Below are 19,696 nucleotides of genomic sequence, written 5' to 3'. Positions count from 1 at the left end.
TTAGCAGGTTTACACATTTGGAATTAACTTGGCATTGTGACATTTGGACTGTAGATCAGCCTGGAAGTGTGAAATGCACTGCAGCAAAAAAGAATGTTATTTCTTTGTTTATTTTTTTTTTTAAATTGTGAAAAGTCTTTTCAGAGGGTCATTTATTATTCAACCCCTCAACCCACCAGAATTCTGTTTGGTTCCCCTAAAGTATTAAGAAGTAGTTCAGGCACAAAGAACAATGAGCTTCACATGTTTGGATTAATTATCTCTTTTTCCAGCCTTTTCTGACTATTTAAGACCCTCCCCAAACTTGTGAACAGCACTCATACATGGTCAACATGGGAAAGACAAAGGAGCATTCCAAGGCCATCAGAGACAAGATCGTGGAGGGTCACAAGGCTGGCAAGGGGTACAAAACCCTTTCCAAGGAGTTGGGCCTACCTGTCTCCACTGTTGGGAGCATCATCCGGAAGTGGAAGGCTTATGGAACTACTGTTAGCCTTCCACGGCCTGGACAGCCTTTGAAAGTTTCCTCCCGTGCCGAGGCCAGGCTTGTCCGAAGAGTCAAGGCTAACCCAAGGACAACAAGGAAGGAGCTCCGGGAAGATCTCATGGCAGTGGGGACATTGGTTTCAGTCAATACCATAAGTAACGTACTCCACCGCAATGGTCTCCGTTCCAGACGAGCCCATAAGGTACCTTTACTTTCAAAGCGTCATGTCAAGGCTCGTCTACAGTTTGCTCATGATCAGTTGGAGGACTCTGAGACTGACTGGTTCAAGGTTCTCTGGTCTGATGAGACCAAGATCGAGATCTTTGGTGCCAACCACACACATGACGTTTGGAGACTGGATGGCACTGCATACGACCCCAAGAATACCATCCCTACAGTCAAGCATGGTGGTGGCAGCACCATGCTGTGGGGCTGTTTCTCAGCCAAGGGGCCTGGCCATCTGGTCCGCATCCATGGGAAGATGGATAGCACGGCCTACCTGGAGATTTTGGCCAAGAACCTCCGCTCCTCCATCAAGGATCTTAAGATGGGTCGTCATTTCATCTTCCAACAAGACAACGACCCAAAGCACACAGCCAAGAAAACCAAAGCCTGGTTCAAGAGGCAAAAAATCAAGGTGTTGCAGTGGCCTAGTCAGTCTCCTGACCTTAACCCAATTGAAAACTTGTGGAAGGAGCTCAAGATTAAAGTCCACATGAGACACCCAAATAACCTAGATAACTTGGAGAAGATCTGCATGGAGGAGTGGGCCAAGATAACTCCAGAGACCTGTGCCGGCCTGATCAGGTCTTATAAAAGACGATTATTAGCTGTAATTGCAAACAAAGGTTATTCCACAAAATATTAAACCTAGGGGTTGAATAATAATTGACCCACACTTTTATGTTTAAAATTTATAAAAATTTAACTGAGCAACAAAACTTTTGGGTTTGTAAGATTTATGCATCTGTTAATAAATCCTGCTCTTGTTTGAAGTTTGAAGGCTCTAACTTATTTGCAACTTATTAAACCTGCTAAATCTGCAGGGGGTTGAATACTACTTGTAGGCACTGTATGTTTGCTGGGCTATGTTCTCTTGCCATTGAGAACCATAACAGCTGTGTTATATCCTGCGTGGCCTGTGTTATATACTGCGTGGGCAGTGTTATATACTGCGTGGGCAGTGTTATATACTGCGTGGGCTGTGTTATATACTGCGTGGGCTGTGTTATATTCTACGCGGGCTGTGTTATATACTGCGTGGGCAGTGTTATATACTATGTGGCCTGTGTTATATACTGTGGGAGCTGTGCTATATATTACGTGGGCTGTGCTATATATTATGTGGGCTGTGTTATATACTATGTGGCTGCTGTATACTACATGGCTGTGTTATATACTACGTGGGCTGTGCTTTATATTACTTGGGCTGTGCTATATACTATGTGGCTGCTATATACTATGTGGCTGTGCTATATACTATGTGGCTGTGTTATATACTACGTGGCTGTGCTATATACTATGTGGTTGTGCTAAGCGCGACGTACATACATACATACATATTCTAGAATACCCGATGCGTTAGAATCGGGCCACCATCTAGTGGTATATAAATTATTGTGGGGAGTGTTTTTTGTTTTTTCCTATTGCAGCCATAACTATACTGCACATAAGTTGTATACCTCTTTGTTATATGAGTATCGTGGGAGTAGTATGCATTGATGAAATGCAATGCTTTCAGTCTGAATAATTACACCTAATGCTGTGTGACATAACAATCTAATTTCAAACACTATTTCCACATACCAATACTAATAATATTCCAAATTTGTAACTATTAATCTATATCTGAATTTTCTCTAAAGGGATTTAGAAAATATCTATATTTAGGTTCTCTGCATGATTTGGGTGCATATTTTGTGTCTGTAGAAAGCCTGTTTCCATGGTATTTACAGTGGGGCAAAAAAGTTTTTAGTCAGTCAGCAATAGTGCAAGTTCCACCACTTAAAAAGATGAGAGGCGTCTGTAATTTACATCATAGGTAGACCTCAACTATGGGAGACAAACTGAGAAAAAAAAATCCAGAAAATCACATTGTCTGTTTTTTTATCATTTTATTTTCATATTATGGTGGAAAATAAGTATTTGGTCAGAAACAAAATTTCATCTCAATACTTTGTAATATATCCTTTGTTGGCAATGACAGAGGTCAAACGTTTTCTGTAAGTCTTCACAAGGTTGCCACACACTGTTGTTGGTATGTTGGCCCATTCCTCCATGCAGATCTCCTCTAGAGCAGTGATGTTTTGGGCCTGTTGCAGGGCAACATGGACTTTCAACTCCCTCCAAAGGTTTTCTATAGGGTTGAGATCTGGAGACTGGCTAGGCCACTCCAGGACCTTGAAATGCTTCTTACGAAGCCACTCCTTCATTGCCCTGGCGGTGTGCTTTGGATCATTGTCATGTTGAAAGACCCAGCCACGTTTCATCTTCAATGCCCTTGCTGATGGAAGGAGGTTTGCACTCAAAATCTCACGATACATGGCCCCATTCATTCTTTCATGTACCCGGATCAGTCATCCTGGCCCCTTTGAAGAGAAACAGCCCCAAAGCATGATGTTTCCACCACCATGCTTTACAGTAGGTATGGTGTTTGATGGATGCAACTCAGTATTCTTTTTCCTGCAAACACGACAAGTTGTGTTTCTACCAAACAGTTCCAGTTTGGTTTCATCAGACCATAGGACATTTTCCCAAACCTCCTCTGGATCATCCAAATGCTCTCTAGCAAACTTCAGACGGGCCCGGACATGTACTGGCTTAAGCAGTGGGACACGTCTGGCACTGCAGGATCTGAGTCCATGGTGGCGTAGTGTGTTACTTATGGTAGGCCTTGTTACATTGGTCCCAGCTCTCTGCAGTTCATTCACTAGGTCCCCCCGCATGGTTCTGGGATTTTTGCTCACCGTTCTTGTGATCATTCTGACCCCACGGGGTGGGATTTTGCGTGGAGCCCCAGATCGAGGGAGATTATCAGTGGTCTTGTATGTCTTCCATTTTCTAATTATTGCTCCCACTGTTGATTTCTTCACTCCAAGCTGGTTGGCTATTGCAGATTCAGTCTTCCCAGCCTGGTGCAGGGCTACAATTTTGTTTCTGGTGTCCTTTGACAGCTCTTTGGTCTTCACCATAGTGGAGTTTGGAGTCAGACTGTTTGAGGGTGTGCACAGGTGTCTTTTTATACTGATAACAAGTTTAAACAGGTGCCATTACTACAGGTAATGAGTGGAGGAAAGAGGAGACTCTTAAAGAAGAAGTTACAGGTCTGTGAGAGCCAGAAATCTTGATTGTTTGTTTCTGACCAAATACTTATTTTCCACCATAATATGCAAATAAAATGATAAAAAAACAGACAATGTGATTTTCTGGATTTTTTTTTCTCAGTTTGTCTCCCATAGTTGAGGTCTACCTATGATGTAAATTACAGACGCCGCTCATCTTTTTAAGTGGTGGAACTTGCACTATTGCTGACTGACTAAATACTTTTTTGCCCCACTGTATATTATCAGGCTGACATTGTGTTACTATTCATTGTTAACCACAAGATGAACAAGATCTATTAAAGCAAAGACTAAAGAATTGCTTGATGTCTGCTAATTCATATTACAACTTACTCAGCATGAAATGTAAAAATAACTCTAATTAGAAGTGTAATAGTCATTCGGAACTGTAGGCACCAATCATATTGCTATTTGAAATGTATTATTACAATTTTTAAAATAGATACGTAGGCCCCGATTTATTATATCTGGTGTTGTACACCCCAGTCTTAACGTAGCGTTGTGGTGGAGCAAAAGTGCCTGATTCATTAAGTCCTCACCTTCTCTGAAGAGACAATTTGAATGATTCATTAAGGCTACTTTCACACTAGCGTCGGGCACTGCACGTCGCAATGCGTCATAGAGAAAAAACGCATCCTGCAAAGTTGCCCACAGGATGCGTTTTTTCTCCATAGACTTTTATTAGCGACGCATTGAGACACAGTGCCACACGTTGCAACCGTCGTGTTATGGCGGACCGTCGGCACAAAAAAACGTTACATGTAACATTTTTTTGCACGTCGTGTCCTCCATTTTCGACCGTGCATGCGCGGCCGAAACTCCGCCCCCTCCTCCCCGGTCCTTACAATGGGGCAGCGGAAGCATCATAAGACTGCTTCCGCTGCCCACGTCGGGCATTTTTTTCACAGTATGCGTCGGTACGTCGGGCCGACGCTAGTGTGAAAGCAGCCTAAGAGAAGCATGCCACATACTTAATCGGGTGCATCTTACATGTGGAGTACGCTTGCTCAGTGCACCTCGACAGAAATATTACTGCAGTCAATAACTTAAGTAAGATTTCTGGCATAAGGTATACCACATCCGCTCATGAATTTGATGAGTGGACAAGGCAGAACACCTGCACCACTTATGATCTGCCCACTTTGTCAGAGCAACCTGGGACTTCTGTAAAAAAAGCCAAAAGTCACAATATTGTGCAAAAATGTTAAGACATTACAGATGGTTTTCTGGAATAAATCCTATGATGTATCAGCCCCATAGTATGTATGCAATATGGTAAGCCAAAACAGCTTTTATCTATATAGAACTCCAAAGGCGTCCTATGGCATCCAGCACCAACAGACTAGCAGCAGATATTTGAAATCCTGTAAGTTGTGAAGTGGGGCATTCATAAATTGAATTTATTTTCCACATCCCACAATTGCTCAATTTGATTGACATCTGGGGAATTTAGAGGCTTATTCAATTCCTCAACATGGCATGTTCCTCAAACCATTCCTTATCTATGCTGCAAAAAAGTCCACAGTCATTAAGGAGTAATATTGCCATACATGGTCAGAAACAATGTTTGTAGGTAGGTGACACTTGTCAAATATTCAAATAGCCTTTATCATAGAGGAAGAGGACAAGAACCATACTGCTACCTGTTGATTGTAGCAGTTCTAAAAGTTGATACTGACCCTTTAAATGGCTTTGTCACATGACTTGGATTCATAAGCCAAACCAGAAAAACAAGTTGCAGACATGTTTCTGGGTGTGTGCCCCTCATCAGTGCAAAGCAGGAGAACTGATTTAGTTGAATTAGAGGCCGCTAAAGGGTTGTTAAAAGGTTAAGGTGTCTCCTTTTAGAAAGTGCCAAGTCAGTTTAAGGAGATAGCCGGAGAAGATGGTAGAGAGGGAGGACATTTCAATGCCTGATGATTACTTCCCATGTAGACACTTTCAGTCGGACTCACTAATACAGATCATCATAAAGGTAAATAGCTATAGAAATCTAAAGGAAAGAAAAACACAACACACAAATTATAAGTTAAAATTAAACCCAGGACAAGAATTGATAGAATGGAGGTGAAGCTCAACTGTTCGTTAAAACCTGCCGGGACCAGTGTGTTTGAGAATAACACAGAACTTAACAGATACCAAGAGGAGTGAGGGCCCTGCTCGCAAGCGTACAATCTAGGAGGAAATAGGGGAGACACGAAAGGTGGATAGTAGACTTGCTTGTATTGTATGGTCCAGCCATCAATATAATAAATAGGGTCTTCACACAACGCTGCATGGGTCACCAGCCAGTATGTGTACAAGTACAGACACAGGGGCTATGAAGTATGTGGAGCAGGTGACAACAGATGCTACAAGGGACAAGATTTTGAAGAAAATGTAAGAACAAAATAGGGATAGTGAAGTGAGGTGATAGGCCAGTCTAAAGAAATGTGTTTTTAGGCCAATCAAAACTGTGGTATCGGTAATTTCATGGTCATACCCAGCTCCTGACCACAGGAGAAAGCATACAATAATATACTAGTGACCCTACAGGGACTAAGCTGTTAGTGAGGGAACACATTTCCCTGCCTGTTTGTTTTATTACAGGAGCCATTGTTTCTGCAGTGTCATATGCCCTGTAATGTCATGATAAACCGCTGGAGCTTGTACGTCACTGACATTTATATAGGGGCACAACATATCAGGGGCACATAATAAGATTTTCTCAGCTCAATAATAATTTATTTAAAAAACAACCAATTTGTAAAACTCGTTAAAATTCCAAGATATTGATTAAAGAGGCTGTCCACTACTAGGACAACCTCTTCTTGATCTGAATGTTTGTCCCCATGAAAATTAAAACACTTGCTGTTGGCACTTGCATTCCTGGGACTCATGTGCGGTTGTTATGACACATGAGCTCTGTGCCCAATCAGCACTGGCGTCACCTTCCGCACCTCCAGGCGTATATATGCAATCAAGAGGAAGTCAGATAGCTGCGGCTGGCCGCTCACTTCTTCTTGATTACTTAAACATTCAATGGCGGGGACGGTGACGCCAGCACTGATTGGGCGCAGGGCTCACATGTCATAACCTCATGTAAGCCACGGTGTCAACATTGGTGGAACAGCGCCAGCACAAGAGGGAGGATTGGTGGGTTTTTTTTCAAGGGGGAAAACATTCAGACAAAGGATTGTCCTAGTAGTGGACAACCCTTTTAAAGGGAACCTGTCAGCAGGATTGCACACAGTAGGTACACAGTAGGTACACACAGTGTCAGGTCGGCGCTGTTATACTGATTAAAATGGTACCTTGGTTGATGAAATCCATCTTATGGTTGTTCTTTAATCTTTGTTTTCACTTTGTAGTTAAGGAGATTCTCGTGCCCTAAGGCGGGGTTGTGGGGGGGCTCTAATTAGATATTCATAATGCAGACTGCTGACAGGTCATTTATCCCTCACTGACCTGCCCCCTAGTTTGCATAATGAATACCAAACATACTGAAGAAAGAGACAAAAATGCTAGGAGGGGGTTGTTACAATTACAGGGACTGTTTTTTTCTTTATTTTTGTAATTGTAAAATGTTTCTGAAAAACATACAAAAAAAGATAGTACAGGTCCTTCTCAAAAAATTAGCATATAGTGTTAAATTTCATTATTTACCATAATGTAATGATTACAATTAAACTTTCATGTATTATAGATTCATTATCCACCAACTGAAATTTGTCAGGTCTTTTATTGTTTTAATACTGATGATTTTGGCATACAACTCCTGATAACCCAAAAAACCTGTCTCAATAAATTAGCATATCAAGAAAAGGTTCTCTAAACGACCTATTACCCTAATCTTCTGAATCAACTAATTAACTCTAAACACATGCAAAAGATACCTGAGGCTTTTAAAAACTCCCTGCCTGGTTCATTACTCAAAACCCCCATCATGGGTAAGACTAGCGACCTGACAGATGTCAAGAAGGCCATCATTGACACCCTCAAGCAAGAGGGTAAGACCCAGAAAGAAATTTCTCAACAAATAGGCTGTTCCCAGAGTGCTGTATCAAGGCACCTCAATGGTAAGTCTGTTGGAAGGAAACAATGTGGCAGAAAACGCTGTACAACGAGAAGAGGTGACCGGACCCTGAGGAAGATTGTGGAGAAGGACCGATTCCAGACCTTGGGGAACCTGAGGAAGCAGTGGACTGAGTCTGGTGTGGAAAGGCGTGTGCAGGAAATGGGCTACAGGTGCCGCATTCCCCAGGTAAAGCCACTTTTGAACCATAAACAGCGGCAGAAGCGCCTGACCTGGGCTACAGAGAAGCAGCACTGGACTGTTGCTAAGTGGTCCCAAGTACTTTTTTCTGATGAAAGCAAATTTTGCATGTTATTCGGAAATCAAGGTGCCAGAGTCTGGAGGAAGACTGGGGAGAAGGAAATGCCAAAATGCCTGAAGTCCAGTGTCAAGTACCCACAGTCAGTGATGGTGTGGGGTGCCATGTCAGCTGCTGGTGTTGGTCCACTGTGTTTCATCAAGGGCAGGGTCAATGCAGCTAGCTATCAGGAGATTTTGGAGCACTTCATGCTTCCATCGGCAGAAAAGCTTTATGGAGATGAAGATTTCATTTTTCAGCACGACCTGGCACCTGCTCACAGTGCCAAAACCACTGGTAAATGGTTTACTGACCATGGTATTACTGTGCTCAATTGGCCTGCCAACTCTCCTGACCTGAACCCCATAGAGAATCTGTGGCATATTGTGAAGAGAAAGTTGAGAGACGCAAGACCCAACACTCTGGATGAGCTTAAGGCCGCTATTGAAGCATCCTGGGCCTCCATAACATCTCAGCAGTGTCACAGGCTGATTGCCTCCATGCCACGCCGCATTGAAGCAGTCATTTCTGCCAAAGGATTCCCGACCAAGTATTGAGTGCATAACTGAACATTATTATTTGATGGTTTTTTTGTTTGTTATTAAAAAACACTTTTATTTGATTGGACGGGTGAAATATGCTAATTTATTGAGACAGGTTTTTTGGGTTATCAGGAGTTGTATGCCAAAATCATCAGTATTAAAACAATAAAAGACCTGACAAATTTCAGTTGGTGGATAATGAATCTATAATATATGAAAGTTTAATTGTAATCATTACATTATGGTAAATAATGAAATTTAACACTATATGCTAATTTTTTGAGAAGGACCTGTATAAGATAATGGGTATTGTAGAACGTGTACTGTGTGAGTGCTGGAACACATTCACAGCTGAGTGGATAAGATGCAGTAGAAGAAACCCTATTTGTAGCATTCAGAAAGCAAGTCCTCTTTCATTGGTAAGGTTCAAAGCAAGAATAGAAGCTTCTATATCACACCCCAGGCATAGAGGAAGACATCATTGATAGACGTCATCTTTATCATGTTCTCACTTGCGTTTACCCTGCAGGGACAATATAACACTGGCACATACATTTAAGCATATCTTTCCTGTCAAGTCATAAGCTGACACAAGCTGTTTTGTCAATGTCAGTAAGATGTGTGATTTGCTATAGACAAAATAATAGTTTCTTTGTTTTGTTGTTTCTCTGTTATTATTTTTTTATAGTTCACGTTTTGTGGCTGCTGTTTACTTTTACTAGGTTAACCCCTTCCCGATATGTGATGTATATGGACGGTGCTGTGGGAGTTCCCACCAACCGCCGTACATATACTTTTCCACAATTGTGCGGGCTCACGCTGCGCACCACCGCGATGAAATGTGGATGTCAGCTCTATGTGAGAGCTGACACCCTGCAGCAACCCCCATGATTGGTACTAGCACCAATTGCGAGAGGTTAACCCTTCTGATGCCACTGTCAATATTGACCAAGACAACGATGGGCATCGCAGAAGGAGAGATCTCCCTATCTGCTCTCATCGGCACAACGCAATTGTGATTGTGTTGTGTCATTGGTCTCCATGGTGACCATGGGCCAAAAAATAGCTGCGGAGTCACTCTGGGACTGTGGCCTGTCGGCTCCTGCTCCGAGCAGCAGCTGACACTCCTGCTCCCTGTCTGCGACGCACAGATTTAATGCCCTGCAATGCAGCGCAGCAATCAGGGCAGGGAAAGTTGATGTCCCATCTTGGAACAATGTAAAAAACTTTAAAAAGTTATTACAAATTTTTAAAATAGAAAAAAAAAATCACAAAATAAAGAACAAAGAAAATGAAAAAATATCAATCCAATAAATACATTATTTATGTGAAAACAAAAATAACCAAAAAAAGTACAGATATGTGGTATCACCATGTTCGGAGCGACCTGACCTATGAAACTGTCCCATTAGTAAATCCCTTCAGTGAACACTGTAAAAAATAAAAATAAAAAATAAAGCAAAAACAATGCTTTATCATCATACTACAGAACAAAAAGTGGAATAAAACACGATCAAAAAGACAAATGTAACTAAAAACAATATCTCTGAAAACATTATCTTTTCTTGCTAAAAAAACAAACAAACCACCGTACAGCTTCATCAGCAGAAAAATAAAACTGTAACTCTGAGAGTAAAGCAATGCAAACATAATTCTATTTTCTATAAAATAGTTTTTATTGTGTAAAAGCGCCACAAAATAAAGAAAACTATATAAATGTGGCATTGCTGTACTGACCTGACCAGAGGAATAAAGCTGCCTTATCAATTTCACCACGCCAAAAACGGCATAAAAAAACCCCAAACAATTTCTGAATTGCTGGTTTTTGTTCATTCTGCCTCCCAAAAATCAAAATAGAGAGCAATCAAAAAAAGTCATGTACCTGAAATTTTTTTTATTTTCATGGCTCAACATTATAAACTTTGTGAAGCACCTGCAAGTTCAAGGTACTCACCACATAACTAGTTTCGTTTTTTGAGGGGTTTAGTTTACAAAGTATGGTGTCACTTATTTCCACTATTCAGGAGCATCAGAGGCTCTCCAAAAGCGACATGGCGTCTGCTAATGATTCCAGCAAATTTTGCATTCTAAAAGTCAAATGATGCTCCTTCCCTTCTGAGCCCTACCATGCACCCAAAAAGTAGTTTCCCCATACATATGGTGTGCTCAGGAGAAATTGCACACCAAGTTTTAGAGTCCATTTTCTCCTGTTAACCTTTTAAAAATAAAAAAATGGGTCCAAGGTAAAACATTTTGTGAAAAAAAGCTAAAGGTTCATTTTTTTCCATCCACATTGCTTCAGTACCTGAAGGATTAATAAACTTTTTGAATATGATTTTGAGCACCTGTAGGGGTGCAGTTTTTAGAATGGTGTCTCTTTTGGGTATTTTCTGTCATATAGACCCCTCAAAGTCACTTCAAATATGATGTGGTCCCTAAAAAAAATGGTTTTTAAAATTTTGTTTTCAAAATGAGAAATTGCTGGTTAACTTTTAACCTTTCTAACTACTAAATATTATGTTTCAAAAAGTTTGTTTATGTAAAGAGGATAATGTGGGAAATGTTATTTGTTTCATATGTTGTGTGACATAGCTCTCTGAGTTAAGGGCATGCAAATTAAAAGTTTGAAAATTGCTGAATTTTCAACATTTTGGCCAAATTTCTGAGATTTTTACCAATAAACGTAAGTCATAGCAAAAATTGTTTGCCACTTTCATGTCATGAAAATCATGCTTGAAATCAATGAGATCCACTGAAGCTTTCCAGAGTTATTACCTCATAAAGTGACAGTGGTCAGAATTGTAAAATGTGGCCTGGTCATGAAGGTGAAAACAGGCTCAGGGTGAAGGGGTTAAACACACACGCAATAATTATGAAAATGAAAATTCCCAGCTTCTAAGAAACAGTCATTTGGCCATTCCTTCAACTTCATTCTCATTTTACGCTCAGTGATATCTGTAAAATGTTGTAAATATTAATCTCACTAGATTGTAAATGATTTTGATAGAGCAACAGATGTGAATTGTCACATTTCACATTTCACGGCTAAAAATGACATCTTTACCTTGTGATCCAGGCATTTCTTTTCAGAATCTGTTTTGTAATTGTAGAAATTCTGTTGTATTTAAAAATAAAAAAATATTAGCATTACTTGACAACTAGAATTAAGATCTAAATATATTTTTTTAAAAAATATTAATGTATATTGTGTAATTCACAAGGCGAATAATAACTCCCTGTTTTGTTTTGTTTTCAGCTGGTGGCCAATACTATTCTTTTTGTCAGTGTAAATTTGTCTGGGGTCTTCGTGAGGATTTTGACAGAAAGGGCCCAGAGAAAAGCGTTCCTTCAGGCCAGAAACTGCATAGAGGACAGGCTCAGGCTGGAAGATGAAAATGAAAAACAGGTCAATTAAAAATGTCTGTCAGTGTTTATTGTGTTGTGCTCTAATATTAAACTTGCCTATCTTGTTTTGTTGTTTTTTCATCATTTTTACTCACTCTCTATATTATCAGAAAAAAGGTATTATTTTATAGAGGCTATAGATCCAATAATTGGGATTAAATGAAGTTGTATTAGGAAGTTTTCGGAGAAAAACATGGTATTTTGGTGTCTTTTGTTTTATATGGTTGTGTTGATCTTCAAAGAGATTGTATACTTTGTTTTCATTATTTTTTGCCTTTGTAGTTGTAAATAACAGTCTGTCCATTTATGGCTCTGTTTACATGTTGATCTATTTCAATGTGTCACTTACTTGGCTGCTTGCTGTAGTTTTGAAAAAGTAATAGTTTTATCTTCAGGAGATTATCCGTAGAAGACTAATAAACCTGCTACCATGTAGTCCTCCATAGCCATGAACTCTATATAACTATATCACCCCGCCTTCACCACTGATTAGTACAGTGTACACAGAAAGCTGCCAATCAGTGGTGTGGGCGGAGTTATACAGAGCTTAACATTTAGTGAACTGCCAGATCTACTGCAGATAAACCATGAATTTTATTAAAAAAAATACAATACAAAGACCAGTAAATGACACATTGGTGGAAACAGTGTCTCTGTCTCTATATCACGCAGCTCTCAGATGGAGTAGCAACAACTTGGTAACAGATTTCCTTTAAGGGCTGATATAGTCCTCTAATAATCCGAAACTGATGCATATTAATGGATTATTGTATGCCCCAGTAACAAGCTTTGGAAAAGCTCTTTGCAGAATAATGAATTTCCAAACTCCAAATCTGCAGCATGTTTTTGTTGATTGGATTACAGATAGCACCTTGGAGCAGCAGATCTGTCAAGGCAGACAGGCACCTTGATGTAGTAGACCCTAATGTGTGGGCACAACAACACTGATGTGGCAAATCCGTATGTACGGACACACTTTAAAACAGCAGAGCTTAGTGTTTGTTGGAGGGTACACTGGATGAAGCCTGCAACAGAGCCCAGCAAAAGCAGATCTGAATTTATCAACTGGCTCAAAAGGAAAGCTGCAGCAGGGGTACACTACCCAAAACTCAGGCAGCGTGCAGCTGCCTAAGGCTACTTTCACACTAGAGTCGTGCACTGCACGTCGCTATGCGTCGTTTTGTAGAAAAACCGCATCCTGCAAAAGTGCTTGCAGGATGCGTTTTTTCTCCATAGACTTGTATTAGCGACGGATCGCGACGGATTGCCACACGTCGCAACCGTCGTGCGACGGTTGAGTTGTATTGCGTCGGTCCGTCGCCACCAAAAAACGTTGCATGTAACGTTTTTTGGTGCATCGTGACCGTCTTTTCCGACCGCGCATGACCGGCCGGAACTCCACTCCCGCCTCCCCGCACCTCACAATGGGGCAGCGGATGCTTTGAAAAACTGCATCCGCTGCCCCGTTGTGCGGCGCTTGCACAGTATGTGTTGGAACGTCGCATTGCGACGTGCGTCGTACTACGCTAGTGTGAAAGTAGCCTAAGCAGGTTTTAAAGTGCACATGGAGATGGTCAAGGTACTTGTCTGCTGTCTAAGTGCTGCTGTTTCAAGATGCTTAGCAAATCCACCTATTATATTTCAATTTTAGGAGTACCTATCACCAGTTTGGGACTGCACTTTTTATTTAAAACAAAGTGTGACCTGCCTCAGACTGATGAATTGTCTAAAAAAAAACACCTGTTAACAAAAGAGGTTCCAAGTGTCCATAATGTCCCATGAAAGTCACTCCCTTCTAGACAAAGTCTGGTCCTGAACCTCTGGGTTGTGAGTAGCCTGGCATGGAGAGCAGAACCACACAGCTCTCTTCTGGCCTACTTGCTGCTATGTATTCTCATAAAGAGACAAGTTAATGAAGCAGGCTTTGATCTGGTCACTGCAGGTAAAGCAAAATGCCTGTTTCCTGTGTATCACAGCCGCCATTTCCCAGGTATGGGGCAAGCTCTGCTCCTCTGTCCACTTTATACATGTGGATCCGACCTATAACATACCAGAACGTCATATGTCAGGAAGTGATTGACCTCTGGTGAGCAGGTATTATATCAAATGAAAGGCTGTCCATGTAATACATCGACTATCTGGCTTTCAGAGAGTTTTTCCCAAAAATCCCTTGTATAACTTGAATATAGCCAAATACAGTTATGGTAAAAAGTAAGTACACCCTCTGTGAGTAAATAAGTATATTTGATTAGCAGCAAACTTCCTATGGAAACAGTAAGGGTTGTGGTAGATCGTCTCACTCAGCTGTACACAGGGGTAGGCATGGAAACACGATCTCTTTAAGATCTTCATTCGTTTATTATATATGCAGCATAAACCATGGTGAAGTAGAAATAAACATGGCCCTTTGGGCAAAAACAGGAAAACCAAACAAAGTAGTAACACAAAGCACAATTCTTGTGGTACTGCAAATCTGCCAGCTAAGGGTTAGTGGAGCGCCCCCACACCGCCGCAGGGCCGAGGGGTACCCGGAGCCGGGCCTCTGAGTCTCAGTTCTGGGGTTGTCACGGTGGCTAGACCCGGTCCGTGGCCCTGTCTGTCAGTGGGGGACGTCCGGTGCAATAAGGGGTGTTGTAACGGTGCAGTTGTGGGGTGCAGGTCGCGGTAAATAATGAGGACACCAGGTTGCAGTCTCTTTACCTCTTTACTAAAGATCTCTGGGTCCTCAATCCAGAATACGGCTCACCAGGCTGCGCAAGTCCGGCCGGTCCAATGACACTTCCAGAGTTCTCTTCACAGGAGGAAATCTGTGCCTTCCCCCTAGCGCTATGTGTTGTAGTCCTTCCCTGCTGTGCTTACGGAAAGTACCCCACAACTGTTGTGTCTGTTTCTGATGTTCCCTCACAACTCGACTAGATGATGTTCTGCTAATCCTCCGTCCCTCCCTGAGGTTCGGGTAGGAACGGCACCCGTTTGATGGGTAGGCCTGGAGTTCTTCCGGGACCCTAGAGACGCCTCTCTCCCACAATTGCCTCCCAAGACTTCATAGGTGATTTGAGTTAGACAGCCCGCCTGAGACTGACTGTCCTGCCGCTGTTTGGAGTATTGCTTGAAGCTGAATGTTATTCTACTCCCTCGGCGTTCCGGCCACCGGTAGTGTGCCTCAGTAGGATGTTGCTTCGGTCTTACAGCACGACTCCTACTGGTATTTCTCCTTTGCGTGATCCCGTTTCTCACTCAGCACAATCTATCTCTCTTCTAATCCTTTCTTGGGCACCGCCACTACCCGGAGCAGGCACGGTCCCGTTACGTTCGTTCTCGTTGCCAAGCCTCTGTCAGGATCCCACCCCTGACAGAGACCCTACTGTATCTTCCCCTACAACACCCTCTGCCACAAGGTGTTGCCTGGTTCCAACCCAGTCAGCTTTCTGATCTAACTTCCTGCCTGACCCCCAGTTTACCCACTGTGGTGGGGAGTGGCCTAATGAATAGCACCCTTAGCTCCCCCGGAGGCCCGGCTGTGAAATGTATTGGTGTCTGTGATACCTGATCAGATGAACTCCTTCAGTGCCATCGGACGCACCATAGCTCCCCATAGTGGCGGAGCCACAGTACTGCAACGACCAGGACTCTGGGGCGCTGCACTCCCCCCTGGTTAAACACAGTACTCCGGGACTGAGAAAAAAAAAACAATACAAGTTTAGCAAAAAAGACATACAATTTTTGTTGAGTGCAAATAACAATACGTATACTTGAACAAGCTTCCCTTTATGGGAGGTGAGAATACTTGAACGTTACAAAACATGGTTAAACATTAAACATTATAAATTACAGGCTATAAATAACTCCTGTTACCCAACCGGGTATTCTACTAAGTGCAAAAATTGCTGAACAATACTTTAACATTGCCTTTAAGGACATACACTCTGTATCCACCAAAGACCTTCCTATAATCACATTATAAGGTAAATTAACTTTTTTCATTCTCCTTCTTTGAATCTGCAGGACCGCCTGTCCTATCGGCACCAGACCTACTGCCTCTCCTTTCTGTTACAGGACCGCCCCGTTCAGCCAGGGCCTACTGCCTTTTCAACTTCTATACACAGTATAGATCATAACATTACTTTCAGTTTTAGAAGCACTGAGCCGTCTACGTATGGCTCCTAGGAGGACTCACTACCCAACCCCTACGGGTTCACTTTCTGTCTTCTGTAACACATTATTAACTCTTTCTTTACAATAACTAACTTACTATGGAGGACTCAGGGTTTACCTTCTATCCCTAGTTTCTTATCAACATTCTCAACTATCCCCTTATAACATCAATCTTCATTACTATTTTCTTTCTGGAAACATCATCTGCATTTCTCTACATTTAACCAATCAAATACATATAACTTTTACATGTAAGAATTATCATCACTTTCGCTCATCAAGACATTATTGCTATCCATCAATCTTAAAGCAATACGATTCTTCAAATATACACGTGGATGTCCCCTTTAAGAAGGGACCAAGTCTTCAGGAGGTAGCATTTGTTCTCTAGCTACCAGTCCATACTCAGCAAAGGCTCCGGTGCGGTATCTTCGCAAAGAGTCTCTTTCTAAGTAAAACCAGTAGGAAACACCCTTAAGAAGGTGTGAACTATGTACAAGAAGTTTGTATCATGCACTGTTCATGATTGCGGCAGTTTTTTAAGACTTGTGCAAAAACTTAGAAAAAATAAACAAAACAACAAGGATCCCGGGTCAACAAAGGGATCCATAAGGAATTAACCCTGAACGGGTTTAGCAGCAACAGTAAACAGTAACTATATACATACTCATGGTATCGAGGTTTACTCTTACTCAGGTGGCCTTGGCCCCTGGCCCCCGACTACTGTGGCACGGATACCAGCGGCAGGCCCCGCAGGGACCACCAGGTCACCCGGTGTCTGAATTTGAAGACTGACCTTGCTTGCGAGTTCAGCAGCCGCTACTACGCGTACGGTGGTGATGGTCACAAGATCTGACAAATCCGGATCTGTCATGATCGGGGCAACAGGTGAGGCCCCCTCAGGTTCACATCGCCGAACATCCCGAGCACACCATCCTTGTGTGCTCCTGTGACGGGTGTACGTCACCTGGTCCCCCCTTCGTAGTGGATCGCCATTCCGGTCGCAGCAGGGAGTCTTCACATTGTAACTTGTAACAAAGACGTCAGTGGGTAGCCCCGGCTCCTGGATGGAACCCCAACCCCTCTTCGGGTGGAAGGCCAGCACAGTCCCCCGCTTTACCACACCTTTCCTGCCCTGCACAGACTTTATGCGTTGCGTTTCCGGGTGTTCAACCTCGTCTCGATCCTTCCATTGATGGATTAGGCATTGCTTATATTGCTCCCAAGTAAGCACGGCAAGGGTGAGGCCGTCCTCCTGGGCTCCACCCGGCCCGGTCCAGGGGGTGGCCCACCGGAGGACCACCCCGTCTGGGCCCACATCTATGGGTTCTCCCATCTGGGTTGGTAGTGGAGGCACTAGCTTCCCCATCGTGCTAGAGGTGAGGATCACCCGCTCCACCGAGAAGAAACGATTATTGCTGGGGTGAGGAACGCTCACAGGAGCGGGATCGATCGGGGGAACCGGATCGGTCAGGGGAGCAGAATCGGCCGGGGGAGTAGGGGCGCTTTCCATACCTGCGCCTGATATGATTCCATCGATGTCGATCCGGTCCGCTGACAAGAACGCTGGAGTCGGCAGCTGCTCGGACCGCGGCTCCTCCAATGCGGTCCTCGAACGCGGCTCCGCTCGCTGTGGTCCCTCCTCCGCTGGCTCCGGGGTCGGGATTGGTGGACTCAGCTCCGCTATCTGTTCCAGGGGATTCGGGTCCGCCTCCGATAAATGAGGGTAAAGCGGGACTGCTCCTTCCCCGTTCCGGCGCTCGCTGTTCTTCGTCATGATCCGCTGATCGGTGGCAATGCATGCATCGGACTCCGCCATTTCTCCGGGGCCGAGCTTCTCCATCTCCTGCTTCCCGCCGTTGCAAATCAGGGGGTCGTCCTCTGCTTGAGGGCAGGTCCTCACCTTGCAGCCAGAAGCGCAGGGGGCGGTAGCCATTTCTCGCGCCACTCTGGTAGTCTCCTCTCATGGCACGCTCTCCTTCTTCTCTGGCGTAGCAATGGCGGCGGCTTTTGGCGGGAACTTCTCTGGGTCAATGGCAATACACAGTCTCTCAATAAAGTACAGTCCAAGCACAACAAATCACAGTTCCAAGGCACACATGACCTGATTCTTCAGGCTTTAAGTAGATCCTGTTCGTGACGCCAAATTGGAGCGCCCCCACACCGCCGCAGGGCCGAGGGGTACCCGGAGCCGGGCCTCTGAGTCTCAGTTCTGGGGTTGTCACGGTGGCTAGACCCGGTCCGTGGCCCTGTCTGTCAGTGGGGGACGTCCGGTGCAATAAGGGGTGTTGTAACGGTGCAGTTGTGGGGTGCAGGTCGCGGTAAATAATGAGGACACCAGGTTGCAGTCTCTTTACCTCTTTACTGAAGATCTCTGGGTCCTCAATCCAGAATACGGCTCACCAGGCTGCGCAAGTCCGGCCGGTCCAATGACACTTCCAGAGTTCTCTTCACAGGAGGAAATCTGTGCCTTCCCCCTAGCGCTATGTGTTGTAGTCCTTCCCTGCTGTGCTTACGGAAAGTACCCCACAACTGTTGTGTCTGTTTCTGATGTTCCCTCACAACTCGACTAGATGATGTTCTGCTAATCCTCCGTCCCTCCCTGAGGTTCGGGTAGGAACGGCACCCGTTTGACGGGTAGGCCTGGAGTTCTTCCGGGACCCTAGAGACGCCCCTCTCCCACAATTGCCTCCCAAGACTTCATAGGTGATTTGAGTTAGACAGCCCGCCTGAGACTGACTGTCCTGCCGCTGTTTGGAGTATTGCTTGAAGCTGAATGTTATTCTACTCCCTCGGCGTTCCGGCCACCGGTAGTGCGCCTCAGTAGGATGTTGCTTCGGTCTTACAGCACGACTCCTACTGGTATTTCTCCTTTGCGTGATCCCGTTTCTCACTCAGCACAATCTATCTCTCTTCTAATCCTTTCTTGGGCACCGCCGCTACCCGGAGCAGGCACGGTCCCGTTACGTTCGTTCTCGTTGCCAAGCCTCTGTCAGGATCCCACCCCTGACAGAGACCCTACTGTATCTTCCCCTACAACACCCTCTGCCACAAGGTGTTGCCTGGTTCCAACCCAGTCAGCTTTCTGATCTAACTTCCTGCCTGACCCCCAGTTTACCCACTATGGTGGGGAGTGGCCTAATGAATAGCACCCTTAGCTCCCCCCGGAGGCCCGGCTGTGAAATGTATTGGTGTCTGTGATACCTGATCAGATGAACTCCTTCAGTGCCATCGGACGCACCATAGCTCCCCATAGTGGCGGAGCCACAGTACTGCAACGACCAGGACTCTGGGGCGCTGCATTAGCAAAACAAACGGTTCAGGTTAGCACAAACACTTCTTTGGAGCTAGCCTCTCCAGACACACTGAACACCTCAGGAGGTCGACTATTTAAATCCCAGACCACACCCCTAC

At 43.9% G+C, this 19,696-nt stretch overlaps 1 protein-coding gene across 1 annotated transcript in view; it reads left to right on the top strand.

Annotated features, from left to right (window-relative positions):
* The window catches only part of ADCY1 (adenylate cyclase 1), an 839,277-nt gene that overhangs the window by 241,150 nt on the left and 578,431 nt on the right, over positions 1–19,696 (top strand). Inside the window, exon 2 of the mRNA XM_077269394.1 lies at positions 11,979–12,128. Coding sequence (XP_077125509.1) covers positions 11,979–12,128 — 150 coding nt within the window. The remainder of the gene's footprint in view (positions 1–11,978; positions 12,129–19,696) is intronic.

Source organism: Ranitomeya variabilis, chromosome 6 (genome assembly GCF_051348905.1).
Source record: "Ranitomeya variabilis isolate aRanVar5 chromosome 6, aRanVar5.hap1, whole genome shotgun sequence".
Lineage (NCBI taxonomy): Eukaryota > Metazoa > Chordata > Amphibia > Anura > Dendrobatidae > Ranitomeya > Ranitomeya variabilis.
Note: the sequence above shows the minus strand (reverse complement) of the source record. Positions and strands in the feature narration are given on the sequence as shown.